The 24,213-nt window shown below is 27.6% G+C and overlaps 3 protein-coding genes across 10 annotated transcripts in view; 2 read left to right on the top strand and 1 right to left on the bottom strand.

Annotated features, from left to right (window-relative positions):
• Adck1 (aarF domain containing kinase 1) overlaps positions 1–1,094 on the top strand; it is a 77,401-nt gene extending 76,307 nt beyond the window's left edge. Inside the window, exon 11 of the mRNA XM_075370495.1 lies at positions 1,076–1,094. Coding sequence (XP_075226610.1) covers positions 1,076–1,079 — 4 coding nt within the window. The 3' untranslated portion in view covers positions 1,080–1,094. The remainder of the gene's footprint in view (positions 1–1,075) is intronic.
• Positions 615–19,658, bottom strand: LOC142327432 (uncharacterized). 6 transcript variants are annotated; one of them, XM_075370502.1, is made up of 4 exons: positions 19,468–19,658; positions 12,834–13,311; positions 6,808–6,849; positions 615–738 (listed from the first exon to the last, which is right to left on the bottom strand). In XM_075370502.1, exons 1-3 carry the CDS (start codon positions 19,494–19,496, stop codon positions 6,826–6,828), a joined length of 531 nt encoding a protein of 176 aa, XP_075226617.1. In that variant the 5' UTR covers positions 19,497–19,658; the 3' UTR covers positions 615–738; positions 6,808–6,825. The 6 variants fall into 6 exon arrangements, with proteins under 6 accessions (XP_075226617.1, XP_075226616.1, XP_075226620.1 ...); XM_075370501.1 differs by lacking the exon at positions 615–738 and having other exon boundaries at positions 6,740–6,849; XM_075370505.1 differs by lacking the exon at positions 615–738 and having other exon boundaries at positions 6,740–6,849; positions 19,055–19,657.
• The window catches only part of Dhod (dihydroorotate dehydrogenase 2), a 33,841-nt gene continuing 27,391 nt past the window's right edge, over positions 17,764–24,213 (top strand). Inside the window, exon 1 of one of the 3 annotated variants that reach the window (XM_075370500.1) lies at positions 17,764–17,896. The gene's annotated coding sequence lies outside the window, so the exon portion shown is untranslated. Of the gene's footprint in view, positions 17,897–20,091; positions 20,161–20,229; positions 20,481–24,213 lie in introns of those variants that run through there. The other 2 variants (XM_075370498.1, XM_075370497.1) reach the window with 2 other exon arrangements.

Here is a 24,213-nt window from a genome sequence, read left to right as displayed (position 1 = left end):
TCTTTAAGTAATCTTATGATTTATTTTTTTGGCTGATCACAACCATCTAGTCTCTAATATTAAATTTAAATAAGTGCAGCAAAACTGGTTGTAGGCAACCTGATATAAGAACAAATTCACTTTTAAAACTGGCAGAGACATTTTATAGACAAGGATTCCATGTCAAGCTGTTTAAGGAAAGTGGGGAGTGTAGTGAATTTCCCTCTACACTGATTCAAACATGCTGTCATACATTAGCACACAAAGTCCACTGAAATGCAGATGTCTAATAAGTAACAATTTATTCTGTTTAGCACAGGTATTGCCTGAATAATTAATATCTTTACTTTTAAAGAAAGTAAGAGACAGACAATATAAAGCAACAAATCAATATATACTTACACAAGAAACATACTTTGTCTCTAAATACTTTGGTATTAATTACACGGGTTTTACAATAAGAATGAATATTTGTTTAGAAAAAAATTTTATATTAAAAAAAAAATTACCTATCTACTTGTATCTTCCAGAATGGTGAATTTTCATATGCATAATATGGTGGAAAAACCTTTTCTGTTGCTTTCCCACTAATTTTAATAATGTATTGTTCTGGATCTTCATATGCTTTTTCCCAATCAAATAATGGAAATATTAAACAATTTTTTATTAAATTTAATTGTTCTATGATTTCAGTTAAAGTTGTTGCTATAACTTGTTTCTCAAAATCTGTAAATTTTAATGAGTTATGCAGTTCGTCACCTAAAAAAGATATATATATATTGTATGTATATACATATAAATTATAGTTCTTAAAACATTTAACTAAAAAGCTATCATTTTCTAAATATATGTAACTGTGCTCTGTATCTTTTAATAGCTTTATGTTGCTCCTTCATTTGGCTAATAGCACTGCTGATAGTGCTGACTCATGAGTAGTTATCATTAACTGTTAGGTATCATTTGGTTATTAGCATAAAGTAAGAAGAGGTAAATGTTATGTTTTGGAAAATAGATATCATAGAAAAATATCCCATTAGCATGTATCATAAAAATAAATTTATTCTAATGAATGTACAAATGAGTTGTATTATTCCAGGTGAGCAACTGTAAACCAAACTGCTACAGACTAAACTCAACGCCACTATATGGTTACTGGAAACAGCATACCAAAGACTGATTTTCTAATCATGAAGTAAATACTCAAAAATCAGGTAAGGATTTTCAGTCATTCAGTGCCTGTTGTTATGCGAATTAACATGCCCGCATAAATGAACCATGCCTTCAACATGAGATGCAGCATTGGGTTTATCTGTGCAAAGACAATGTTTCTGAGAAGCCAGTTGCAATAATTATTATGTTTCAGATTATCTGTTTCCACAACTTGTTACACAATATGGTTTCAAATTTAAATCATGAAGAACCTTACAGCAAGATGTTTATTATACATCAATTTGTTATAATAATCTACAAATTTTTTCAAACCTGCAGAAATTCTTCTTTGAAAATTGGCTGTGGCCTCTGCAGTCCTAAAGGAAGATCACCTACTTTGTTTTGAGTCTGAAACAGATCCTGTTGTGCGCTATGTTAACCAAATCATGTATGCTATTTTTAACTGGGATTGGAAATTCTTCATGAATACTTGATGCTTTTCTTGAACAGATCCAGTAAAAGCACATAAGCTTCTATTACAGCAACCCTTTTCTCAATCAAATAAGACATTTTACAAAAACAGATATTTACAGCAGAGAACAAAACTGTATTGCAGCAAAACTTAACAGTTTACAATTAACTAACAACAGATGACTATAGTAGCACACACAACCGATAGTAGCAATGTTAAAGGTAACACTAACAACTTTAATTCAATTTTAAGTTGCTCACCTACTACTTATTCAAATTGAGAAATTATTTATGTAATTTAATCCTCAATTTTAGATAAATGAAAAGTACTATTTCATATGACAATTTCATTTTGGCTAGCAAATTATTTTAATTTAAGTATAAAATATGTAAAATTATAACAAAATACTGCTGAAGTAAATCTTTGAAAATGCTCTAGTAAGTAATGAGTTTACCTGCTGTTAATCTGAATATGGTATGTTTATATATGGAATATATATATTTATGGAAAGGTAAATCTCATTTGGATTGCATTACCAATATGTCTTTAATGATCCTTCCACACTGTATCTCACCTAAAATTATGCTTTCTTTATTTTACTAGCAGATATTTTACAGTAAGTAACATTTTTTAACAATACAACAATAGTTTATATCTATTTTAAGCTAATTAATCTAGATAACTGATTTAATGTTTGTATAATGGATAGATGAATATTAATAAAATTTAACTTACTGCTAACAGTCTCACTTGAAATATTATTTATTGATGTTACTGCTGGAATGTTTTTAAACAAAGCAGTAGAGTTAGTTAACATTATAACAAATTATAGAAATTTAGATGTTAGTTTGCTGTTTTTGTCAATTAACTATTCTAAACACATACTGTAATGCTACAGTTGTGAAAAGTTTTCTCATAAAAATCTGATAGCTTAAATAAAAGAAGTTGTTTACCATATGACTAAATAATTCATAAAAATTGAAAAAAATATAAACAGATGTTAACTGTAACTCATCTGTTGATATTATGTAGTGGAAATTATTGAAATAATTTTTATTAAAAAATTATAAAATTTATTAAAAATTATACAAAGAAAGGAAAAGTCAGTTTCTCCATGTATAAACAAATGTGATATTTTACAACAAAAATATTAGATGCAATGTTCTATTTTTGTAAATTTCTATACTAGTGTAATAATTCCTCAACATTCAGTTTGTTAAGCAAGTCCTAAGTACTAAAGAAGCGCAAGAAGAGTAAAATAAATTTACAGCTACATGTAATACTACTACTTAATGCAATTTTATATTATATGGTAACTACTACCATCACAAAATGAAATAAAAATATTATCTATTATAGCAAACTTAATTTCTATGAGGGAAGAAATTCATCACTTGAATAAATGCACAATTAATTAAAAATAGACTTAATTATCAAATCAATCTGATTAATATTTGTAATATACTTTTAATACCTGTGTTATATTCATTAATAATATCTCTAAAATCTTTTGAAAAACAAATTATGATCACTTTTGAAATAATTTTAAATAATATAGCTCAATGTGAATATTGATGGTGCTTGTACCTTGTTTTATGATCATGAATATATTGTTACTGCGACTAAATTTTACAAATAAATTTAAAACTGATTACATACGTATAAACTTGGAATGTCAGTAAACAAAAACCTGCCTACATAACTTGATTTTTTTCATATCTAAAGTACTAATGCTACTTTTCTGATTTTTTAAAATATTATTATCTTACAGTCCACAGTATATGATTAGAATATATAATAAGGTTGAACATAAGCATCTGACAGATTTAAAAAGGGAATTTCTGAACTACTGTTTGCAGCATTGCTCTGCTTGATACAGTGTAACATCTGGAATCTTTAAGTTTAAGTTGCTCTGAATTGTTGGAATATCTATGTATCTTGTGGCTAAGTATGTCTGTTCTTTCATTAAATAAAATCACGCAAAATTCAAGGACTAATTGTAAAGTATGCTGCATCTCTAAACTTATAAAGTGTTTCAATAGTATTTAAAGAATCAACATTTTATTTCTACAAAATTTATCAACAAACAACCATAAGCAAAAAAGAGTTGAAAACTGTATAACCTAACCAAATTACCTTGTAATATTGATATTTGTTTTATTTTGATAATGAATATTTTATTTTCATCTTAATAGTTAAAAAAATAGCAGAATTGCTGCTACTTACCAATCGAAAATCCATGCGAGTTTTGTCTGAAGTCTTTACGTACTCCAAATTAACTGATGGGAGCGTGGTTTATCTTATCTTGCATTATTGGTTCATATTTCTTTAAAGGTGATAAAGGGAATACAGTAACAGTAAATGCAGAAGGTTACAAAGATATTGTAAACAATTATTTGGCTTCCAGAGTAAAAGCCACACCTATACAAACAAACTTTCAATTCCAGGATGATGGAGCTACACCCCATACAGCCTGATCGGCTACTTTATGGAACTTTTCAGGAAAGAGAATCATTTCATCATTTAACAAATGGTGAACTGGCCATTCTGTTTTCCTATGTTTCCTCTTCACACAGTAGGGTTGTTTGAAAAATGCTTACACACTATAAAACCAGCTACATTAAATGAATGTTAAAACAATGGTTAACTCAAAGAAACTGATAATATTTTACAAGATTTAAAGCAGTGTGTAATGTAATGTAGATTCATCAAAATCAACCAGGGATATGTATAAAGCAATGGAAAAATTTTGAATAAAAATCTCCATTTTTTGTAAATTATTTGTATGCAATTAAAGTTTCATACATGAAAAATATGTTTATAACTTTAAAAGTGGTTAGACATTTCTGGTCAGTTGCGTTGTATAAAGTAGATAACTTAAGATATAAGTTGTCATAAATAATACTGTAATTTATTGTTCACATTAAAAAAATGCGGTTAGTTTAAAAACTAAATGAAAAAATGAAAAATGTATTTCAAATTAAATGTATTCCATAAGATCTTTTTCAAGCTATTAGGTAGGTGGTTTCCTCATTGGTTTTGCTACATGAGGCAATTTTTAAAAAAATTAATAAATCATTTTTTTATAAGGTCAAATAGAATCTAGATCTGTTTTGATTGCTAACATATGTGTTTTTGTCAGTTTGAAAACCGTAGTGGTTTTCAAACTGACAAAAACACATATGAACAATGAACACATATATATACTTGAACAATTGAAAATTGAGTAATTTATATTTTAATTGTGTCAAATCTCACTAAAAAAATCTAAAAGCACATCTCCATAAATTTAGAAACTGAGCTATTTATAAAGTAACAACTATAACAGCAGGCGGTCAGCTTACAATATAGTTTATAGATGCCCTTTTGCATAATAGTAGGAGGAGGTCTCTAGTTTAAATTCAAAATGGTCGATTTCAACTTGGCTACGTTACGAAGTAAACTCCATTTAGAAGTTTTTGAGTGATGTAACTTATTTGTTTATCTAGTCACTGCAGCAGCAGTAGTCAAATGTTCATTCCAATCTCACAATCAAGACAGCTTGGGCTCAAGTTTCTGTCTTTTTTAATCTCTTTTTTCTTACATATACACTAATACAGATGATTTTTTATTTCAAAATGGCCTACTAGAGACTATGCCATTTCTTCATTTTCTTGAAGTGCGCCTGTTTTTCTTTTTCTGTCCATTTAAATATACAGTTGAGTGGCAAGCATTTACTCTCATAATTAAAAGATCTCAGATTCAAGTCCCTGTAAATTTTTTTAAACATATTTCTTTAGTATTTATAATAATATCTATAACAATTTAGAAAAAGAAGTATATGTATTTCATGTTTGATTATTATTATTTTATTTGAATATAACAAATATTAATCTAACCAACAAATTTTGTTTTATAAAACTATAAAAAAATAAAATAAATTTATTTATAAATAAAAACTAAATGTTACGGTTTATTATGGCTTGTGACAGACTTACTGAATATTAAAATAAATCTATTTATTTCAATTTTTTCAAGTTTTATAAAATTAAATCTGTTTGTTGTCTCTTTGTTAATCCTTCATTGTTCATGTGGCTTCATTCTCATTTGTTCATAAAGGTTTTTAAGTTACTGATTGTTCTATTGAAGTACAATAATAATCAGCAAACATGAAATTCATTTTGTTTTTTCATATTCTTATAAACATTATTATTATAAATACTTCAGAATACAAAATCATCTATGTTAATGAATGTGCAAAAAAAAGTTAAAAGAGTTAAAAAAACAACACAAAGACTTGAACTTGTGATCTTTTGATTATGAGACTGAATGCTTACACTCAGATACTGCTGCTGCTGTGACTGTAGATAAACAAATATGCTACTTGAACCACTTGAAAATTTTTAAATATTTTACTTCAAAATGAGGTAAAGTTAAAAGATGCCATTTTGATTTTAAAGTAGGTACTCCTATTACTTTGTGAAAGAGCATTAATAAACTCTGTTGTATGCTAATCACCTATCTTTATTAATCAAATAAATTTATTTTCTGAGTTTTATTGAATAATCTGGACAGGTAACAAATCACGGCATGAATTACACTTGCAACAGAGGAATGAAATCTATGTAAACATATGACGGAAAGTACAATAATGAAAAAATGTTAAATGTATTAACAATAATCATAATAATAATAATAATAAAACCATATAACAATAAAGAATCAAAACAAAAGATATAAGTGTGCAGAGAAGAAAAACTGACTATAAATATAATACCCCCTCCTCGCAGGAGAACAGGTGTCAAAGTGGTAGCTGAATCTGTTGAGTGATGTCAGTTACATCATGATATAAAAAAGTAAGAATCCTAAACATGATAGATTTTATATTAATCTAAGACAAATACTTTAAAATGATAACATCAGAATTGATAGCAATGAAAAAATGCAAAATCTAGTCATGTGACTGACAAAATAAAGTAATTTACATTAAGAGATTCGCAAGTGATTATTAAGTATTGCATTTCAATAAATCATCTTATCATTAGATGCAAATAAATAATTCAATGAAGCTGTTTTAAAATCATCACTTAAATTTAATATCAATTTGAGAAATGTATAACAATTTATGGTTTATCAATTGTAAAAAAATTACATCTCAAAAGTAAAAACAAACATTTATTGGAAATAAAAATATATATATATACATGAGATGAAAATCACATTGTTACCTTTCCTTAATGTTCTATCTAAGTTTTGTTGCTAGGTTTAGGCTGTAAAAAAAAGCAAAATTAACAAATTAGATAAAATACTGACTCAGTAGTAAAATTATAACATTAAAATAATCTTAATTTAAATTATATGCAATTCTCTAGAAATACAAATACGAAAATTTGAAACAATCTTCATGTGGTAAGTAAAGTGGAAGTTTATAGAATAGATAATATAAAATTATAAATTTTATAAATTGAAATGGAAGCTGTATGAAGAAAGTAAAAAACAGGAAGAATGTCTCTAGGGAAAACTTTTCAAAATGTAAAAGAATTGCTAACAGCAAGAAGGATTCCAACTGAATTGAGAAAGAGGTGTGCCAAATGCTGTACAAACTGTATTATTAAAATATGGATCTGAACTATGAGCAGTCAGAAAGAAAAATAGTAGAATATTTAAAATGCGATTAAGGAGAAGAATGAAGAAAGTGAAATGTACAAATAAAATGAAAAATCAATCATTGAGAATATGTAAGATAAAGAATTACATGAAGATAATAATGAAGACCAGGAGCATAAATAAATGATCTTCAACAAAGGATCATAAAAGAAAAGTGAAAGGAAGAAAATAAAGAGAACTGCTGGGATGCTTACAGTCATTAGTAAAGGAAATGAAGTAAGATGTTCAGGGCTAAGAAATATAGGATATTCAGTTGAATCCTATTGAATCACCATAAAAATTAATACAGTGCAAATATTTCCTTTTTAACAGTCAATTCTGCTACAAGCAAATCTTTTTATAACATACTTAAAGCCAACTTTATTAATAGCTTGCATTAATGGAATAACTAATCTATGAAAGTTGAGATGTAACTTTATTTTTGCATAAATTAAAACCATTAACCTCACCAGAGAATAGAAAACATTTAACTTAAAGAGTCCAATATCTTTGGTAGAGCAGAAAACACTTTATTATAAAAAACTTACTAACTCTATATAGTTCTCTAATTCATTTGTTTATCCTACAATAAAACTAGAAATCATTGGTTTTAATGGTACTATTATTTTTGGATACAAATTAAAGAATAGGCATAATTAATTGGTTTGGCTTTAGCAGATTTTTTACTTACTGAACTGCTTGCTTACTTTATGTTTGCAAGAATTGAAGAAGTATTTAAATGGGAAAATCTGACTAGAGTAGGGTTCTTCTGCAAATGCATACAAATACAATTCTGATTTTATTAAGAAGTTTAACTATTATGGATGTTTTGTTCCATTTGTTTTTCTTATATTTAATAAAATTGAATGTATGTTGTTTTTAAATTCACATGTTATTTTGATGTTATAGGTTTTCTTTTATATATCAAGTGTAACTTTATTGTTTTATTTAACTTTTTCTAGGTTTAATTATTTAAATTGCAAATTAATTTAGCTTTTTCAATGTTAAAATCAAAGATTGTTATTAAGGTTAATAAGAGAGCTGCAAGATGGTGGTTAATTTATTTTTGTAGCAATAAAGTTAAAAGTTAACTTAATGTTATGATATTCTAAATTTAAAGTATAATGTTTTTACCAAGCGTCAATGTCTCAGTATTATGTCTAAGTTATTTTTGTTAAGTGGTATTCTAAATTCAATAAACTGTGTAACTCTAATTAATTATAAATAAATTTAGTTATCTCAGCATTGAAATCACAGGATCTATTAAGATTAATTATGGTATCCAAAACTTTCATAGTATTAAGTATAATTTCACTTTTCTGCAACAAGTCAGAAAATCATAATAGAAATTATGTTTTAAGGCTGTTTATTAAAATCCATTTTCCTCTTTTTATGAGCAATCTGTGATGAGTTTAAATTTTGAGAACTTTTTCAGTTAAATAGGAGAATTAAGGAATTAATTTAACTACTTAATTTTGTAAACGTTTTTGTGGATAAAGTGGGTCCAGGCCTTGAATACAGTTTTTATAATGTAAATTTGACAGTATTAGTGATAAGGTAATGAATGGGGTATGGTAACGTAAATATATATACTCATTAATTTTCTTTGTAAATAATAATGACATTGTATCTTATCTATCTCAACTAAACTCATTGCCTCTGTATAAAAGCTGCAGTTTTTTCTTGTTTGTTAAATTTTTCTCTAAATTTATTCTGTAAAATATTTAATTTTTTGTTCTGTTTATTATTCTATTTAAATATAGTATCAAGTGTCCAAGGTTTTAATAGCAATGTTATAGTGTATGGTAGGGTGAATAAATTCAAATCTGTTCCCTTCTCTGACAGTCAATTACTATGGGTGATACAACCTGCAAAAATTCTAATTTTGTGGCTTAATTTACATATTGTTTATAGATTTTATTTATTAAAAAAAAAGAAATAGATTATTTACAGATTTTGTATGTTTTATTTTTGCTCAACCAAGGCTATTACTATTATTATTAAAACAAAATTTAGTAATATATATATTAACTTTTACAATTGAAATAATAAAGATCAGATATATTACTGTAAATTATAATAACCATAACTGCTTACAATCAATATTTCCCTAAAATATTTTAAAACTTTTATTTAACTTCTTACTCCAAAGGTTGAATTTTTCTTAAGGTTAAATCAGATAACTTCTAATGTAAAATATTTGTTCAGTTTCATTTTTCCTCAATTCTAATCAATTATTTGCCAAACTTTTGTCTCAAATACTTACAACACATTTCACAAGTAATATAATCTATTCATTTTCTTTTTTTCAATCCTTGCAATTTTTATCATCTATTATTTCCTCTTTACATTAAGAAATCAATTTAAGTAATTTCACAGTAATGGAATAAGCATGCTTATATTTTAAGCAGGTTTTCATACGTTAGATTTAAGTAAGAACAAGACCAAAATCACTCCTGATTCTTGAGATCAAAATGTAGAATTCCTAATTTACGTTTTATTCATTAAAATTTCAGCAAAAAGTTTTTTTACTTCATTTATTCTAAAACCCTTCATTTTAAGTTAACAGATTAATGGCCAATGGAGTGTAATGAACCTTTTTGTAAACATTTTTTTCTTTTTAATTTCTACAAGATTTTTCATACTTTGTAAAATTTGTCTTTTTTCTTAGGCATTGTAATAAAATAAAAAAAAAATTATATGGTTATATGTATTTAATTAGCCAATTTATCTGTATATCAAATTATTGTATTTTATGAGATCGTGTAACCCTTTCAATATAAGGTGTATAATAATCGTGATATGCTTGTTAAAAATCGATTTTCTATTTTATTTACTTATTTACATTTTCCTTTTATTCATCAATTCATGAAGATTATTTATTTTGAAAACTGATAATGAATACTGGTTGTTAAAAATAATGGTGTGGTTACGCACCTTTGGCTTATGGAGTGATGAATCACACGCTAAGCATGCAACATGTTATTCTTACATTACAAATAATAACTTTGCAATCCTGTGTTGTACTACTTTTATGTTTGAATCATTAAATTTTTGTTTTGTCTATCATTTTACTATTTTTATAGACCTCGTTACTTTATAAAATGTTCACTTTCTATGTCTATCTACAAATGGAATTTACAGTTTGTTGTTTTTTCTAATAATTTATCTATTGATGAAGAAATCTTGACATATTTTGGTAGGCATTCATCAAAAATGTTTATCATGAGGAACCAATTAGATTTGGATTTAAGCTTTGGTGTCTATATATTTCAGATGGGTATTTTTACCAATTTATTCCATATGGAGGTGCAAACGAAGAAAAATCTGAATATGGTCTTTGGACACAAATAGTACTACAATTGTTAAATGTTGTACCAATCCAAAAGAGCATAAATTTTTTTGACAATTTCTTTTCTACATATGACCTATTTAATTTACTGAATGAAAAAAGATATTTTGCGACTGGCACTGTCAGAGAAAATAGGCTTCCTAATTTCCCACTGAAAAAAACATATTTTGCAATTGCTAGTTGGACTGATTGTGGTGAGAGTTGTCAGTACCCACAATGGCATATATCCACTAGCAAATATGAAAAGATACAGCCAAAAAGAAAGAAAAAATATCATTATTGCTCAGCCATTAATGATAGCAGAATAAAATAAAAGTGTGGTTGGTGTTGATTCCTATGACAATGGTATTGGAAATTATAGAATTTGAGTACGTGGAAAAAAATGGTGGCGGCCATTGTTTATAAATGCTGTCATTTCCATTATAGTAAATTCATGGAAAATATAAACTTTCAAATGACAGTAAAATCAGTCAAACTGATTTTAGGTCTTCTCTTGTATTCTTACTGATAAAGAGTAAAGAAATAAAGATACGATGAAACATTGCTGAAAATGAAGGAAAAAGTACAGATAATTTTCCTTCATCACCAGTGGCAACCAAGGGTCATTCATAAAAAAACAGTTTTCCAGAAGATGTTCATTATGATGAAATAGGGTGCATGCTATTTCAGAGTGTGTGAAAAAAGCTAGACGATGATGTAAGCAATGCAAAAACCATACAATTTTTGTGTATAAGTTGTAAAGTGCATCTACATTCAAAATCTTTTCAAGAATTTAACTTGCAGCAAGGAAAATAAATAATTCTTTTCTAAAAAACAAAATTAAAATAGTTTATTTCAACTGTATTACTTTCAATTTAATAAATTGTAATATAAATTGTTCATTATGTCTTCTTATTACATTCATCAGAAACTGACGTTTTTTGCGTGCTTTTTACCATAGGAGTGTAAATGAACTATTATATTCCTGAGTGATAATTGGTTTTTTGTTGATATGAAAATATCTCTAGCTTTATATATTTAATAGTAGATGAAATAAAAGGTTTATTTAGAAAAAAATTCCATATCATTTTGTCCGGCAGTTAACGAGTTAAGATAATTTAACATATGTCCTCTATTAAAACTCTACATTCTATCTAGATTCTTTTTCCTCTGTATATTTTATTGTCCTTATTTCTTAATTGTTAAGTTGATACTCCAAGTCATGATTTCTTAAACTGAAATACAAAATTAAAGCAACTATTATTACACTTTTAAAGCACTTTCTAAATATGTGGATATATACTTCCTGAATCCTAATTTTCACAATTTACCCTGACTAGAGCCAATACAATTCTGTATAAATAAACTAAAATTTAGATGTGATTTTAACAGTTCTGAAAAATAAATGGAGTATTTTATAGATATCTATTTAAACCTCATCATTATCATCGATAATATTACCCAAACTGCATGCTAGTTTAAATATTCACTATAATGTTATTTATTGTACACAATCAAGGTTAAGGTAAGTACCATTTCATACAGTTATCTAAATAGTACATTGGGGTATCATTAAAAAACATCAGAAATCCATGCACTGACCTAGTGGGCCTCAATTTAAATAGCAAAGGAAGACTTCTTCACAATTTTGTGCTAATGATCTTTGTGACAATGTGGGTAACATGTTTAATGGGTCAAAACTTAATGTTGATGTTCCAGCAGTAAACAACTGCTTTCAACCAGTGTTTAAAACAGTAAGAGTAATCAGAATTGATTACAAACTACAAATTGAAGGACAGCTACACAGGTTAATTCATTAGCTGTAATTTCTAGACAATTAGGAATCCATCAAAGATTGACATGTTTACTCTAGTTTCTGAGAGTCGAGATAAATGCAAGTATTATGTGAAATAATTGGATATATAGTAAATGAGTCAGATTGAGCTTGGAGTGCACTTATGGAGACAGAATATGATAATAATCTGAAGTGTAATGTATAACTACAAGTGTGGCATCAGCACAGCAGTAAACAGCCTGGTTTGGTGAAACAGTCAGTATGTGTAAACTCTCTGATCAACTATAAATAAAAATACAGAAAAACATCAGTCTTTCTTAGGGACTAAAAATTTGTAAGGTACTGATTAAAATATGTATAATGTGGGTATACAATTCAAATACAATATACCTATACACTATAAATACTGATTTTTGATGGCTCTATTTAACAAAAGACCCAACATGTTGATAAAATTAAAAGGAGTATATTATATATGTTACCTTTCCATATATGTCCAAAATTCCACTCTTATTTTTTTTTACTGGTTTACTTTTCTTTCTGTTGTTTAATATTGATTTACCATTAAATACTTGGGTTAACTTTTTCAGATCCTCTTTTCTTTTATTCTTTTCTCTCCTTTTTTGTTTTTTTGCTAACAATTCTTTGTATGGAATAGGTTTTCTACGTAAAGGTTTAGCACCAAGTTCTAAAGCTAACTGCCTGTCAGTTTTCTGTTTATTTGATGATTTAACATTGGATTTTGCAAATTTTAATACTTCATACCTTGCACGTTTCATATCAATAACTTGATTATTTAAGTTTGGCTTTTCATCTTTTTCTAATGAATTATTTACAGATTCGGTTTTTTTCTTTTTTGCTGGATTAGTGAAGGTAATTTCTTTATACTGTACAGCAATATTTTTCAATGCAGAGCATTTAGTAGGTACAAAACTTAAACTGTCTTTCTCCATAATGAGTCTACTCTGAAACAAAAATGAATCATTAGAGGATGTGAATGAAAAAAAAAATTGATTATAATTTTGAAATACATGAAGGTTGGTGAGAAAGTTATATAAAATGATTATTATTACAACTAAAACTAAACCCAAATTTTAACACCAATATTTTTTACTTCTGTCAATATTTTTCAGATTTTTTTTTTTATTATATAAATTGCTTTCTGAACTCCTAAATAAAAATTGAACTATGCTGAACAAGCTACATCAATCAATATCTACAATTGGAACAATGATTTTATTCAAAATAATCTGATCCTCAGGCTTAGCAGAACACAAAAAGTTCTATATAAAGCAGTGTTCTGTTTAAATAATACTTCTAACTGATCTTCAAACAGAAAAATAAAAGCCTAAAAACATTATTTTATTAATGTTTTTATAAGTTTCAATTCATTAATACAAATTTTAAACTCACCATCACTTTTCAATAATGAGTCAATTATACATTTTTTTTTAGTTAACAGAAATTCCATAATATAAACATAATGGAACACAATAATGATAGCTGTTATGAGAATTTAACATTTACGTAACACAAAACAAAACAAAACACCAAACAAAAATAATATCCATTGGGAGTAACAAAAATTAATAAATATTTAAAAAAACTTTTGGAGCATGGAAATAAAAATTCAAGAAAATATTAAGATTGACTTTATTAAGCTTTATTGACTGATTAAGCTTTATTCATATACTACATGGTAGTCTAGCTGTGTGATTAAACATATTGTAATAAAATCGAGATGTTACTTTGCATCAACTGATGGTAAATGAACAAGCATCAATAATAACAATAGTGTAAAGAAAAACGACAACAATAATGAAAAAGAATACATACAATACACAAGAGTTCTTGTTGGGTTATTAAAATTATATTTAAGACATAAAGTGTTGGTTGTCAAAGTATGTTTTTATTTAAAGCACTCTGCAACAGGTTATGAGCCTAGACATATAACTGTGAATGGTGGTAGGGAAGTCATGAAAATTTGGTTGAGTTGCAGCCATATGCATAAATATGGAATCACAGCAGTTTATGAAGTTAAATAAAAATAACTGCAATGTTTGGAAATTCCAGTTTAAATAATACTGATAGCTAAAGATCTCTATGATTGCAAAATTGAAAAACTAAGTAATTTATTATGCATGTGCCAATGAAGTGTTGTTAGTAATGCACATGGAATGTGGGCCTTTGTCACATGTTTTAACATGCAAGACTGGATGACAAATGCAAGACTTTAACATGCAAATGAAATGTGGACTAAACTGAAAACAATACATAAGCATCATCAATCAAGTGTTGGTATATATTTATTACATTAACAATTTTTTAATATGAAGTTTGAAAATGGTGTTATGGACTTTCTATAAAAAATTCAAAACAACTGCTACTATTACACAATAGAAGGAAGAACTACCAGAAAAAATGGTTATTACAAAAATAATTATGTTTTTGCCAAATCAGAATAAACATTTTGTGTCTGCCTGGAAATTGGTGGCTGAAAATCAACGAACTCTAAGCAATTTAAGAGCTAGATTATTGCATGAAGAAGAGGATTTGAAATCTATTGAAAATACTGTTGCATCAACTGCTAAACATGTAAATAAATTTAGCCTCAAATGTTTTTCTTGTGGAATTGTTGGACATAAGATGAATCAGTTTAAGAAGTATTCAAATTCTATTAAAAATAAAAATAATGTGTGTCAGTTTTGTCTTAAGAAGGTCCATATACTAAACGATTACTGGTTTTCCCAAAAAAATTTTCAGAGGCAAATAAACAAAATGTTAATGGCTCAAATGAAAGATTGGCCTTAATTGGAGTTTCTGAGGTGAGTTTGATTACATAATGGTATCTTGATACTGGAACGTCTGAGCATATGTGTAATGATCTAAAAATATATGGAAAGCACATATAGCTTAATGAATCAAAACAAGCATGAATAGGTGATTACTCAGTAATCACTGCAATTGGTATTGGTGCTGTTTTAAACCGTATGATGGAAAAAATTCATAAATATGAAGATGAAAAATGTGCTATGTGCATCTGATTTAAGGATGAATCATTTCTTACAGGGCAAGGCTCTGGATAATGATTTTTATTTGAAGTCAGAAGCCTATAAAGCATAATTAATTTACAAGAAAACAAATCAAGTTTGTGCATTGGCTAGATGCTCAAATAAAATGTTTGCATGATATATTTGTTGGATAATCAGGAGTTTGTAGACCAAGATGATTGTTGTATGGCTAATGATGCCATATTGAACTAAAAAAAAAAAAAAATAATTTGATGGGATGATAGTTTGGCACATCAAAATTTTAATCATGTGAAAAGTTTTTTGAATCAAAATGATATTATGAGTGAAGATAAAAATGAAACCTTGTTCTGCAATGCCTGTGTGCAGGGAAAACATCAAAGGATGTAATTCACAATCAACTGAAATTAGAAACATAGTCTACACTGATGTTTGTGGCCTTATGAAAGTTTACTCAATAGGTGGCTCTCGTTACATGTGTTTATTGAAAGATGATTATTTGCATTATAGACAGTGTATTTTTAAAAAATATAAGCATAAAGTTTATGGTAAGCTTTAACTTTTTATGAAACTGTGTGAAAATCAAATGAGTCTGAAAATTAAAATCTTAAGAACAGATAATGGAGAGGAGTCTGTTAATCACAATGTGAGAAAACGTCTGACTCAGTAAGGAATAGAACATCAAACTACTGTTTCTTATAATCCCAAACAGAATGGTCATGCTGAAAGAGTAATGTAAATATGATCATTGAGGCAGCTAAAGCTATGATGGCAGCAAATAGTTTTGTTGAAGCATTATGTCGTTTTGGGCTGAAGCAGTAAATACAGCTGTGTAAATAATTAATAGAACTGGGACAAGTACAGTGAAAGATAAAGCACCTTATGAATTATGGAAAAATAAGCGAAGTTCTGATTTAAAAAAAATAAAACAGTTTGGTACAGAAGTATAGGTGTATATACCACAAGAGAAGAGAAAGAAGCTTATCATAAAAGCAGAAAAGAAATCTTTATAGGTTTTTGTGAAAGGGAAAAAGGACTTGAGAGTTTATTTTCCAAATATGAATCCTGTAATGTTGTAAAGAGATGATGTTTTTGTTCCATCTAAACTGAATAATTTCTTGTTTATTAGTTGTACTGAAGAAAGAATGTAACTGCAAATGAAAGTTTAAAAAGAAGTTACCTGAACATGGACATAAATAGTGCTACTGATAGAATCAGCTTTGTCCTATGGATCAGCTGCAGCCTTCAGTTAAATATAATGATTATAATGACCGTCTTTGTTAGTGTGACCAGTATTGAAGAAACATCATATGAAGAAGCTAAAGTCAGTTTTGGCTAAGCAATGGCAGGAAGCTATGAAGGTTGAACTGAAATTATTAGCTGAAAATGACACAAGGGACGTTATTCATAAGCCAGAATATGTGACTTATGTGAAATATGTGACTTATGTGACTACAGAATTAAATGAGATAATAAAGGCAAGATAACTCATTTTAAATATAGATTAGTTGCCAGAGGGTTTGTGCAATAAATGGTCAATATATGATGTTTATTCTCTTGTTGCTAGATTAAATACATTTAGATTAATTTTAGCTGCTTGTGTAAATTCTGACTGGCCTATTATATAAATGAATGTCATTAGTGCCTTTTTGCCTACTGAACTGAAAGAAAATGTATTTATTTGTTTGCCTGAGAATTGCAATTTACCAAATGATAAAGTGTGCAAATTTAAAAAAGCAACTTATGATTTGAAAAGTTCTCCCAAATGCTGGTATGATAAATTTCATGAATTCATGATATCTGAGGATTTGTTAGGCTCAAATAATGATTATTATTTGTATTTCTGATTATCTAATGTTTTAAAATACTAATTTATGTTGATAACACAATTATCATAGGCTCAAATAAGAAAGAAATATGTTTCAAATGTTTCAATATATTTGATCATAAAACTGTCTCTACTTCAATGGATAATAATAATTTGCTGACAGAAAATAAGTGGAAAATTAATAGGTTGTATTATGTACGGAATTTTGGGCAGCAGACCAGATTATAAGTATTAGTATTCTAAGCAGATATCAAAGTTGTGATAGTAATGATTTATGGTAATTACGTATTAACGCCACCACAGCTACAGCTTTAGGTTATGTTGACTTTGTGTACTGACAAATCGTACGTATATCAAAATAATCTAACTAAGTAATCAATCAGATTTTGGTAGAAAATGGGCTGAAACAGATTCAAAACAGAATATAAATGGTTATTTATATTTATTTATTTTATAAATATAATTTAACCAAACTTAACCTACGTTCGCTAACCTTGACTAATTAACACTGTAATTTTTTGAGTATTTATTTAATAAATTCAGTAATTATGCATATTTAATATTAATTATAAGAGGTTAGAGAGTGAAGCGAGCGTAGGTTATATTTAGTTAGGTTATTTTGATATACGTACGATTTGTCAGTACAAGTCAACATAACCTAAAGCTATAGCTGCGGTGGCGTTAATACGTAAGTACCTGATTTATTAAGGTCTAAAAGTAGTAATACATTACATTAAAGGTACTCTTGATTTGAAATTTATTTATAGTAAAAGTTTTACTACTGATATTATCAAAGGTTTTGACTGAGTGGTGACACCACAGACAGAAAGCCCATGAAGGGACATATTTTAAATTTTTAATTGTACTGTGTCTTTGTGTTCAAAGAAGCAGTTTTGTGTTCTGTCTTTCACTGAGGCAGAATATGTAGCCCTCAGTCAATGTATCAGTGAGGCTTGTTGGTTTCAAAATATTGTAATAAAATTAGATGTGGTGCATTCAAATGATTTCGTTGTACTTTTACCTGAGAACAATTTGTCAGCTACATCAATTAGTAAATCTTGCTAGCAGCCTAAATGGCTAAAGCATATTGACATTAAGTATAATTTTATTCCAGAGAAAATTAAACAAGATATAATAAAAGTATCTAATGTACTTTGGATGTTCAAGTGGCTGACTTACCAAGCCTCTCGGAAGTGTGATTTGTAAGATTAAGAAAGCTAATGTTAAATGAAAAGTAAGAACTGATGCTTCTTTTTATGTTTTGTTGACATTCTTAAAGTTCATTATGTTTTAGTGTTATATTATTATAATGTAATATTGTTACATTTGTATTATTTTAGTTGTTGTAAACATTTTGAATAAGGGAGGGTATCGTGATACAATCAAGAAATTAGTTTGTATTGATCGATAGCAAGCAAGCATTGATAATAACAACAGTTAAAGAAAAAAACAACAATGAAAAAGAACACATGCAATAAACGAGAGTTCTTGCTGGAGTTAAACAATGTCCACTGGTGGGCTTTCTGTCAGTGGTAAGGTGGCTTTCTATAACTACCTCAGTTAAAGAATAAAAATTACATTTAATTAGTAAACTGATGATTGTCAATGTGTGTATTTATTTAAAGCACTTTGCAACAATACAGGCATACGGCTGAGTTACTATAATATTATCATCTGCGAGTTGGAATTAAATAACAAAGAGCAGCAGTAGTCAAATTGCAAGTATAGTATGCGGTTGTTACACTGTAAGGGGACCAAGAAAACAAAGTTATTAAGTTTAAAATTTGTTAATAATCACATAAACACAGTGCAAGGTAAATCTTTAGTAATATTAAATACAACTCACTTCTACACTTATAACAAAATTCAACAGGTAAATAAAATTAACTCCTGTCCATTATTCAACACTACCTCATTACTCTTACACTAACGAATCAACTTCTGGTTACACATCAGAATTTCATTAGAAATTATTAAAAAATAAATGTATCCGCCAAATTACAGGTTAGAATTTTGTTATAGTTTCGTAAATCAAATTTAATAAAAACACAAACTCGTTAACTCGACAAGGTGCATAGAACTTAAGGGTTATTAACAAATAACCTTAATTCTGACACTAAAGAGCTTATGTTATAACCTCTGTACGAGATATTTTATCAATCAATATAGTCTTTTTGGAATAAACACGGCACGTACAAATTATAAAAGCTACTGTTAGTCACACTTAAGAAAAATACTTCTCCCGTAAACATAACTAACCTAATACTGCAATAACGTCTACACCACATGTATTTATTTAGAGTAGTTCTAAGAAGATTAACATTAAAGTGAGTAACTGGTAAAATAATGTATTAGTACTTTGAAGCGACTGAACACTGAACTATTAATTAATATCAGGACTAAAATTATTTAAAGAATTTATCCGCATTGGGGTCAAAACGGAATAATGATAATTATTTTGTTATCATTCAATATAATCTTATCAGCTGAAAATTATGCTCAAGATTAATTTTTATAGTTAATTTTCAGCGGCTGTTTGAAATATTATTTCAAAATGCAAAAAACGGGTTCACTATTGAATGAAATCATACATGAAAAAAAAATAGTAAAAATATTATATATCATAGAAAGAGTAGGAATAACCTAATTGCAGTAATTTAAGAACTGTATTATACGAAAAAAATTTATAAAATTAGCATCATGAAGTAAAAATAAATATTACAATTACTAATATTTACTGCAGTTCAATACCAGTATATATATTTTAATTATGATTTTTAAAGCATACGATATAAAGTTTTTGATATAATTCATATTATTTATAAAATCATAGAACTAATTGTCTACAAACTAAACAGTTTCTGGATCTCATGATTTGAGGGGTTAGATTTTTTCTTGTTGACAATTATCTTTATTATTGCAAATATTGAATGAAATCAGCGTACTTGCAATGTAATAATAATTTTTGTTCAATGTGCAATTAAATTTTTAGTAATACTAATAACCGCTAGAAGGTGCTAATGAGTAAAAGGGATTACTGTTTTGGTCATATAGTTGATCAAAGTTAATTAATGTCAGTGATTTATTCGAACCTTGAGATTGAAACAGAAAGTTAAAATCTTGACTTCTGTTCAACAATATCTGTTTGTTTTTGTGTACGCATGCGTACTAGTATTAAATATACTAGGGTTTAGGTTGCAACCTGTAATTTTGTTTTTTTCTCATCTTTCTTTGTTTTTGTTTAATTAATGAATAAACTTTTGATTATAAAGGTTAGTTATGACTACCAAGGCCGATACTTTAATGTGGTTATGATTGGAACCGTTTGAGCTAGTTAACTAATTTATTATACATGGTTTACTTTAGGTTATGTTTTCATGCATCATGTTTGGTAACAGAATTTATATTCATTTTATCATTTGTGAAAAAAAAAGTAATGAAAATTATTTGAGTATTTCTTGTAAGAGGATGTAATCTCAACATTTCTAAAAGTGTGCAAATTACTGTACTGCTTACCATATTTTAAAAATGCAAATATAATTTTACTGACAGTAACTAAAAAATTATATCAAAAAAATTCTGTAATTTATCATAATTTAATTTAAAGTATTTAGCTAGTGATCTTTGGAATTCTTTTAATGTGATAGTGCTTCTAATATTACATTTTTATGTTTTAATATCAAAGGAGAATTACCTTTTTCCTTTTGTGTGGATATAACTTTGAAATATTTACGAAACCTTATATTGTTTTTATTGAATGTTATAGTGGATGTAAAATTGCGAGCAATGTCAGAAGTCTGTTTTAAAGTAATACATGTTCATTTTTTTTTTAAATCATTGGAGCTAGTCAAATGTTCTTTTAAAATAAATAATGGCATTATGTAGATTTATTACAGATTTTTGGGGATGTGTAAAAAATTAAACTGTCAGTGTGGTATGGAACTCGGAGACTTACATGACTTAAATGTAATTATTACAGCTCTGTAGATGGCCGTAAGTAACAATTAAAAAGAGTTTCATTGTTATCAGACAACCAGTGTTGAGTCGAATGTTAAGATCCAGGAGTCCTTGTGCTGCACTAAAAATCATCATTGCAGATCACAGGGCTTTGTACTATACTGTGGGAAATCGATTCAGAAGATTGCTGTATTCAATATGTTGACTACCTCTAGTTATTGGAAAAAATATTTGCTGCTACACGATTTGTTTATAAATAATGAAAAAAAATGTTTGGTACTGTATTTGAATATTCTTCTGAACATAAATTACAGATTTTAATATGATGTAAATTAAAATATATTTCTTAAGACAGTCATCGTGTTTCAGTTTTAATCATTAATTAATAGTTATATTTTCATTGTATATATATATATATATATATATATGTTTTGTGAGTGCAAGGAATTTAAATTTGTTTCATTTTACAAGTTTTTGTAGTAGATGTCCAAGAACATTTAAAAGCACAGTGGAAAAAAATTAAATTTTTGTTTTTTACAACAAACTAAAATTTAATTAATTATGCTGATAACATTAGGAAAAGTAAACATGTATTTTCAATTACAGAAAACATGTCAGTATTAAAAATAATTGGTAGACAAATGCAAATCCAATTACTTAAAAAAAAATTATAATAATAATAAATACAATCAAAACATCAATAAAAATAAGATTAATATTGTTGATCAAGTGACATTTGAACATGATGAATGATTTATGGAAATAAAACAATAATACATTCAACTATGCCACCAAAAGTTTAGTTTCATTGTCTACCAAGAGACTAGTAACAACAAAGTAATTAATTTATTTTTGTAAACACATATCTTAATGATTCTTATATAAAATACTCATTCTGAAAAAAAATACTTTTTTTGAAATTAGTAAATGAGGTAAAAACAACCAGTAAATACTAATAATAAAAAAAAAATTAAAAATAATTATATTCCAGTGTTAAAACCTTCTTGCTAAGCTATTTTGTAAAGATAGATGTTAATCATATAAAATTTGTTAACAGTTGCAGTTGCTTGTTTGTATATAAAATTTTTGGCTGGTATTTTATTTGGGTTGACAAGAAAGTTATTTCAGTTTTCACAAATAGATAGCTTTATGTTAGTTTTGAAGGATTTGTGTCAATGTTATGAATTTTTCTTTTGGCATTTGATAGCTGCCACCTTTTAGCATACTTTAGAAGCAAATTGCATGTTATTTTGTTTGCATCTGTTTTTTATGTCAAAACATTTTTAATATGTCAAACATTTTTGACATATTTTACCTGTAAAGGCAAGAAAGATAATGATTCTCTTGACTCACAAAGAGATGCGTGAAATTTATGGAGTTGATTGTCTAACAGAACATGTGTCAGAATTTGTTAAAAAATTCTGTTATGGATTTTTTCACCCAAAGATGACAATATTCTGGTTGAGCTTTGTTCCCAGGGATTACTAATGTATATCTTCTCCATTTATGGTTTTTGAACCAAATGTTATTTTTAAAATTTTGTCAGAATCTTTTTTCCTTTCCATTCCTTATCCCTAAGGCAAAACAGTCTCCCGCCAGTACTTTACAACAGCCCTTTTCCGATTTTTATTACATTTTCAACATTCTCATACATCTCTTCATTATAATTTTATGTTTGCATATATATTTGTACTATAAGTAAATCTTTTGGTAACAACTCAATTCTTAACAATATTAATGTTATCATTTACATTATATACTTTCTAAACCCATTTTGCTACTTCATTTTATATAATTATTGTATTCTGTTTTTTTCTTTCTTTCTTCCACAGTAGAATATGGTCCCACCTTCTCCAGTCTATAATTTACCCTGTATTTCCCACCTTACTTCACTCAATCTTAATATATCAATTTTATTTATTTTTATTTCCCACTTGAGACTTTAACTTTATGCTCTGCAGCAAAGTCTTGACATTCCAAGTTTCTGTATCCGATCAGTCTTTTAACTTCTTTTGTTGGTTCTTTTGGAGATCCACATGAAAAGCTATTTTGTCTCTTAAACATTTAACATAATGCTAGGTTATCGCTAGTATCTGTAATAAAACGGTTTTCCATTGCCTTACATATTGTAATACTGTTGACTTCCTGAAGATGTTTCTCCAGTTTTGTTTTCCCACTCCCAGGATAATAAGTGCCCTGTACCCACTACTGCTCATTGTGAGGAGGCCATGGACACTTGTAATAGGCAGAACTCATAATGCTACAATTAACTTGGTCCCTTCATTCATTAGCCTTTTGTATACTAACAATTGTTATTAATTACAGTTTTTCCTCTCACAACATAGAGGAGAATATCAGGATTTCCCCTTGAAATGCTGAACCTCGGCATTTCCTAGGTTTTATTGTACTTTTAGAGAGAGGATTCGGTTATAAAGGCCCTTTTTTATAAAAGAAATACTTGCAAGTTATGAAAACTACAGTAATTATATGAACAGTGTACCATCACTTGAAAAAATGTCGTGTGTTCGTGGCTCGATCAGGATATTGAGAGATTAACAATTGAAAATTTCTAAATAATTACAATTTATTAGTTGAACATAAATAAAATAAGAAAATCAATAATAATAAAAATGACAATAATAACAGTAATGATGACAACAATAAACAATGATTTCACACAAAATAGAATTTAAAGTAAGGTCAGGATTCATTTACAAGTAGTCAAATCATAACCAGAAATCAGTTAAATTGACAAAAGACATTATAATGCCTGCTAATATTTACATCTTGTAACAACTGGTATTGTATTACGTAAAGATAAGATTAGTCTAAAGTTCATTAAGTTCTTCTATTCTCTTTGTATATTTTTGCTGTTCACAAATAAACCTATCCTGAAGTTTATGAATGAATCTAATACTTTACCCCTTTCATTAATTGTCTATTATAACTCACTTGACAACTTCCTGCAGTTTTTGAGTTTTTCTCTTATTTCTCCTCATGTAGCATTTTACCATCTTATTCTAAATTTTATTTCATTTTACCATTCTC

This window comes from Lycorma delicatula, chromosome 7 (assembly GCF_047948215.1).
Source record: "Lycorma delicatula isolate Av1 chromosome 7, ASM4794821v1, whole genome shotgun sequence".
In the NCBI taxonomy this organism is placed as follows: domain Eukaryota; kingdom Metazoa; phylum Arthropoda; class Insecta; order Hemiptera; family Fulgoridae; genus Lycorma; species Lycorma delicatula.
This window is presented reverse-complemented; position numbering and strand designations above follow the sequence as displayed.

Bases quoted from the DNA above. Each gene is read 5' to 3' on its own strand.
- LOC142327432 (XM_075370502.1), bottom strand. From the start codon at position 19,496: ATGTGGTGTAGACGTTATTGCAGTATTAG. The intron at 13,312-19,467 runs GTTAGTTATGTT...GTTTCAGAGTAG, and splicing joins AGACGTTATTGCAGTATTAG to ACTCATTATGGAGAAAGACA. The intron at 6,850-12,833 runs GTAACATATATA...TTTTTTTTACAG, and splicing joins TTTTGGACATATATGGAAAG to CCTAAACCTAGCAACAAAAC.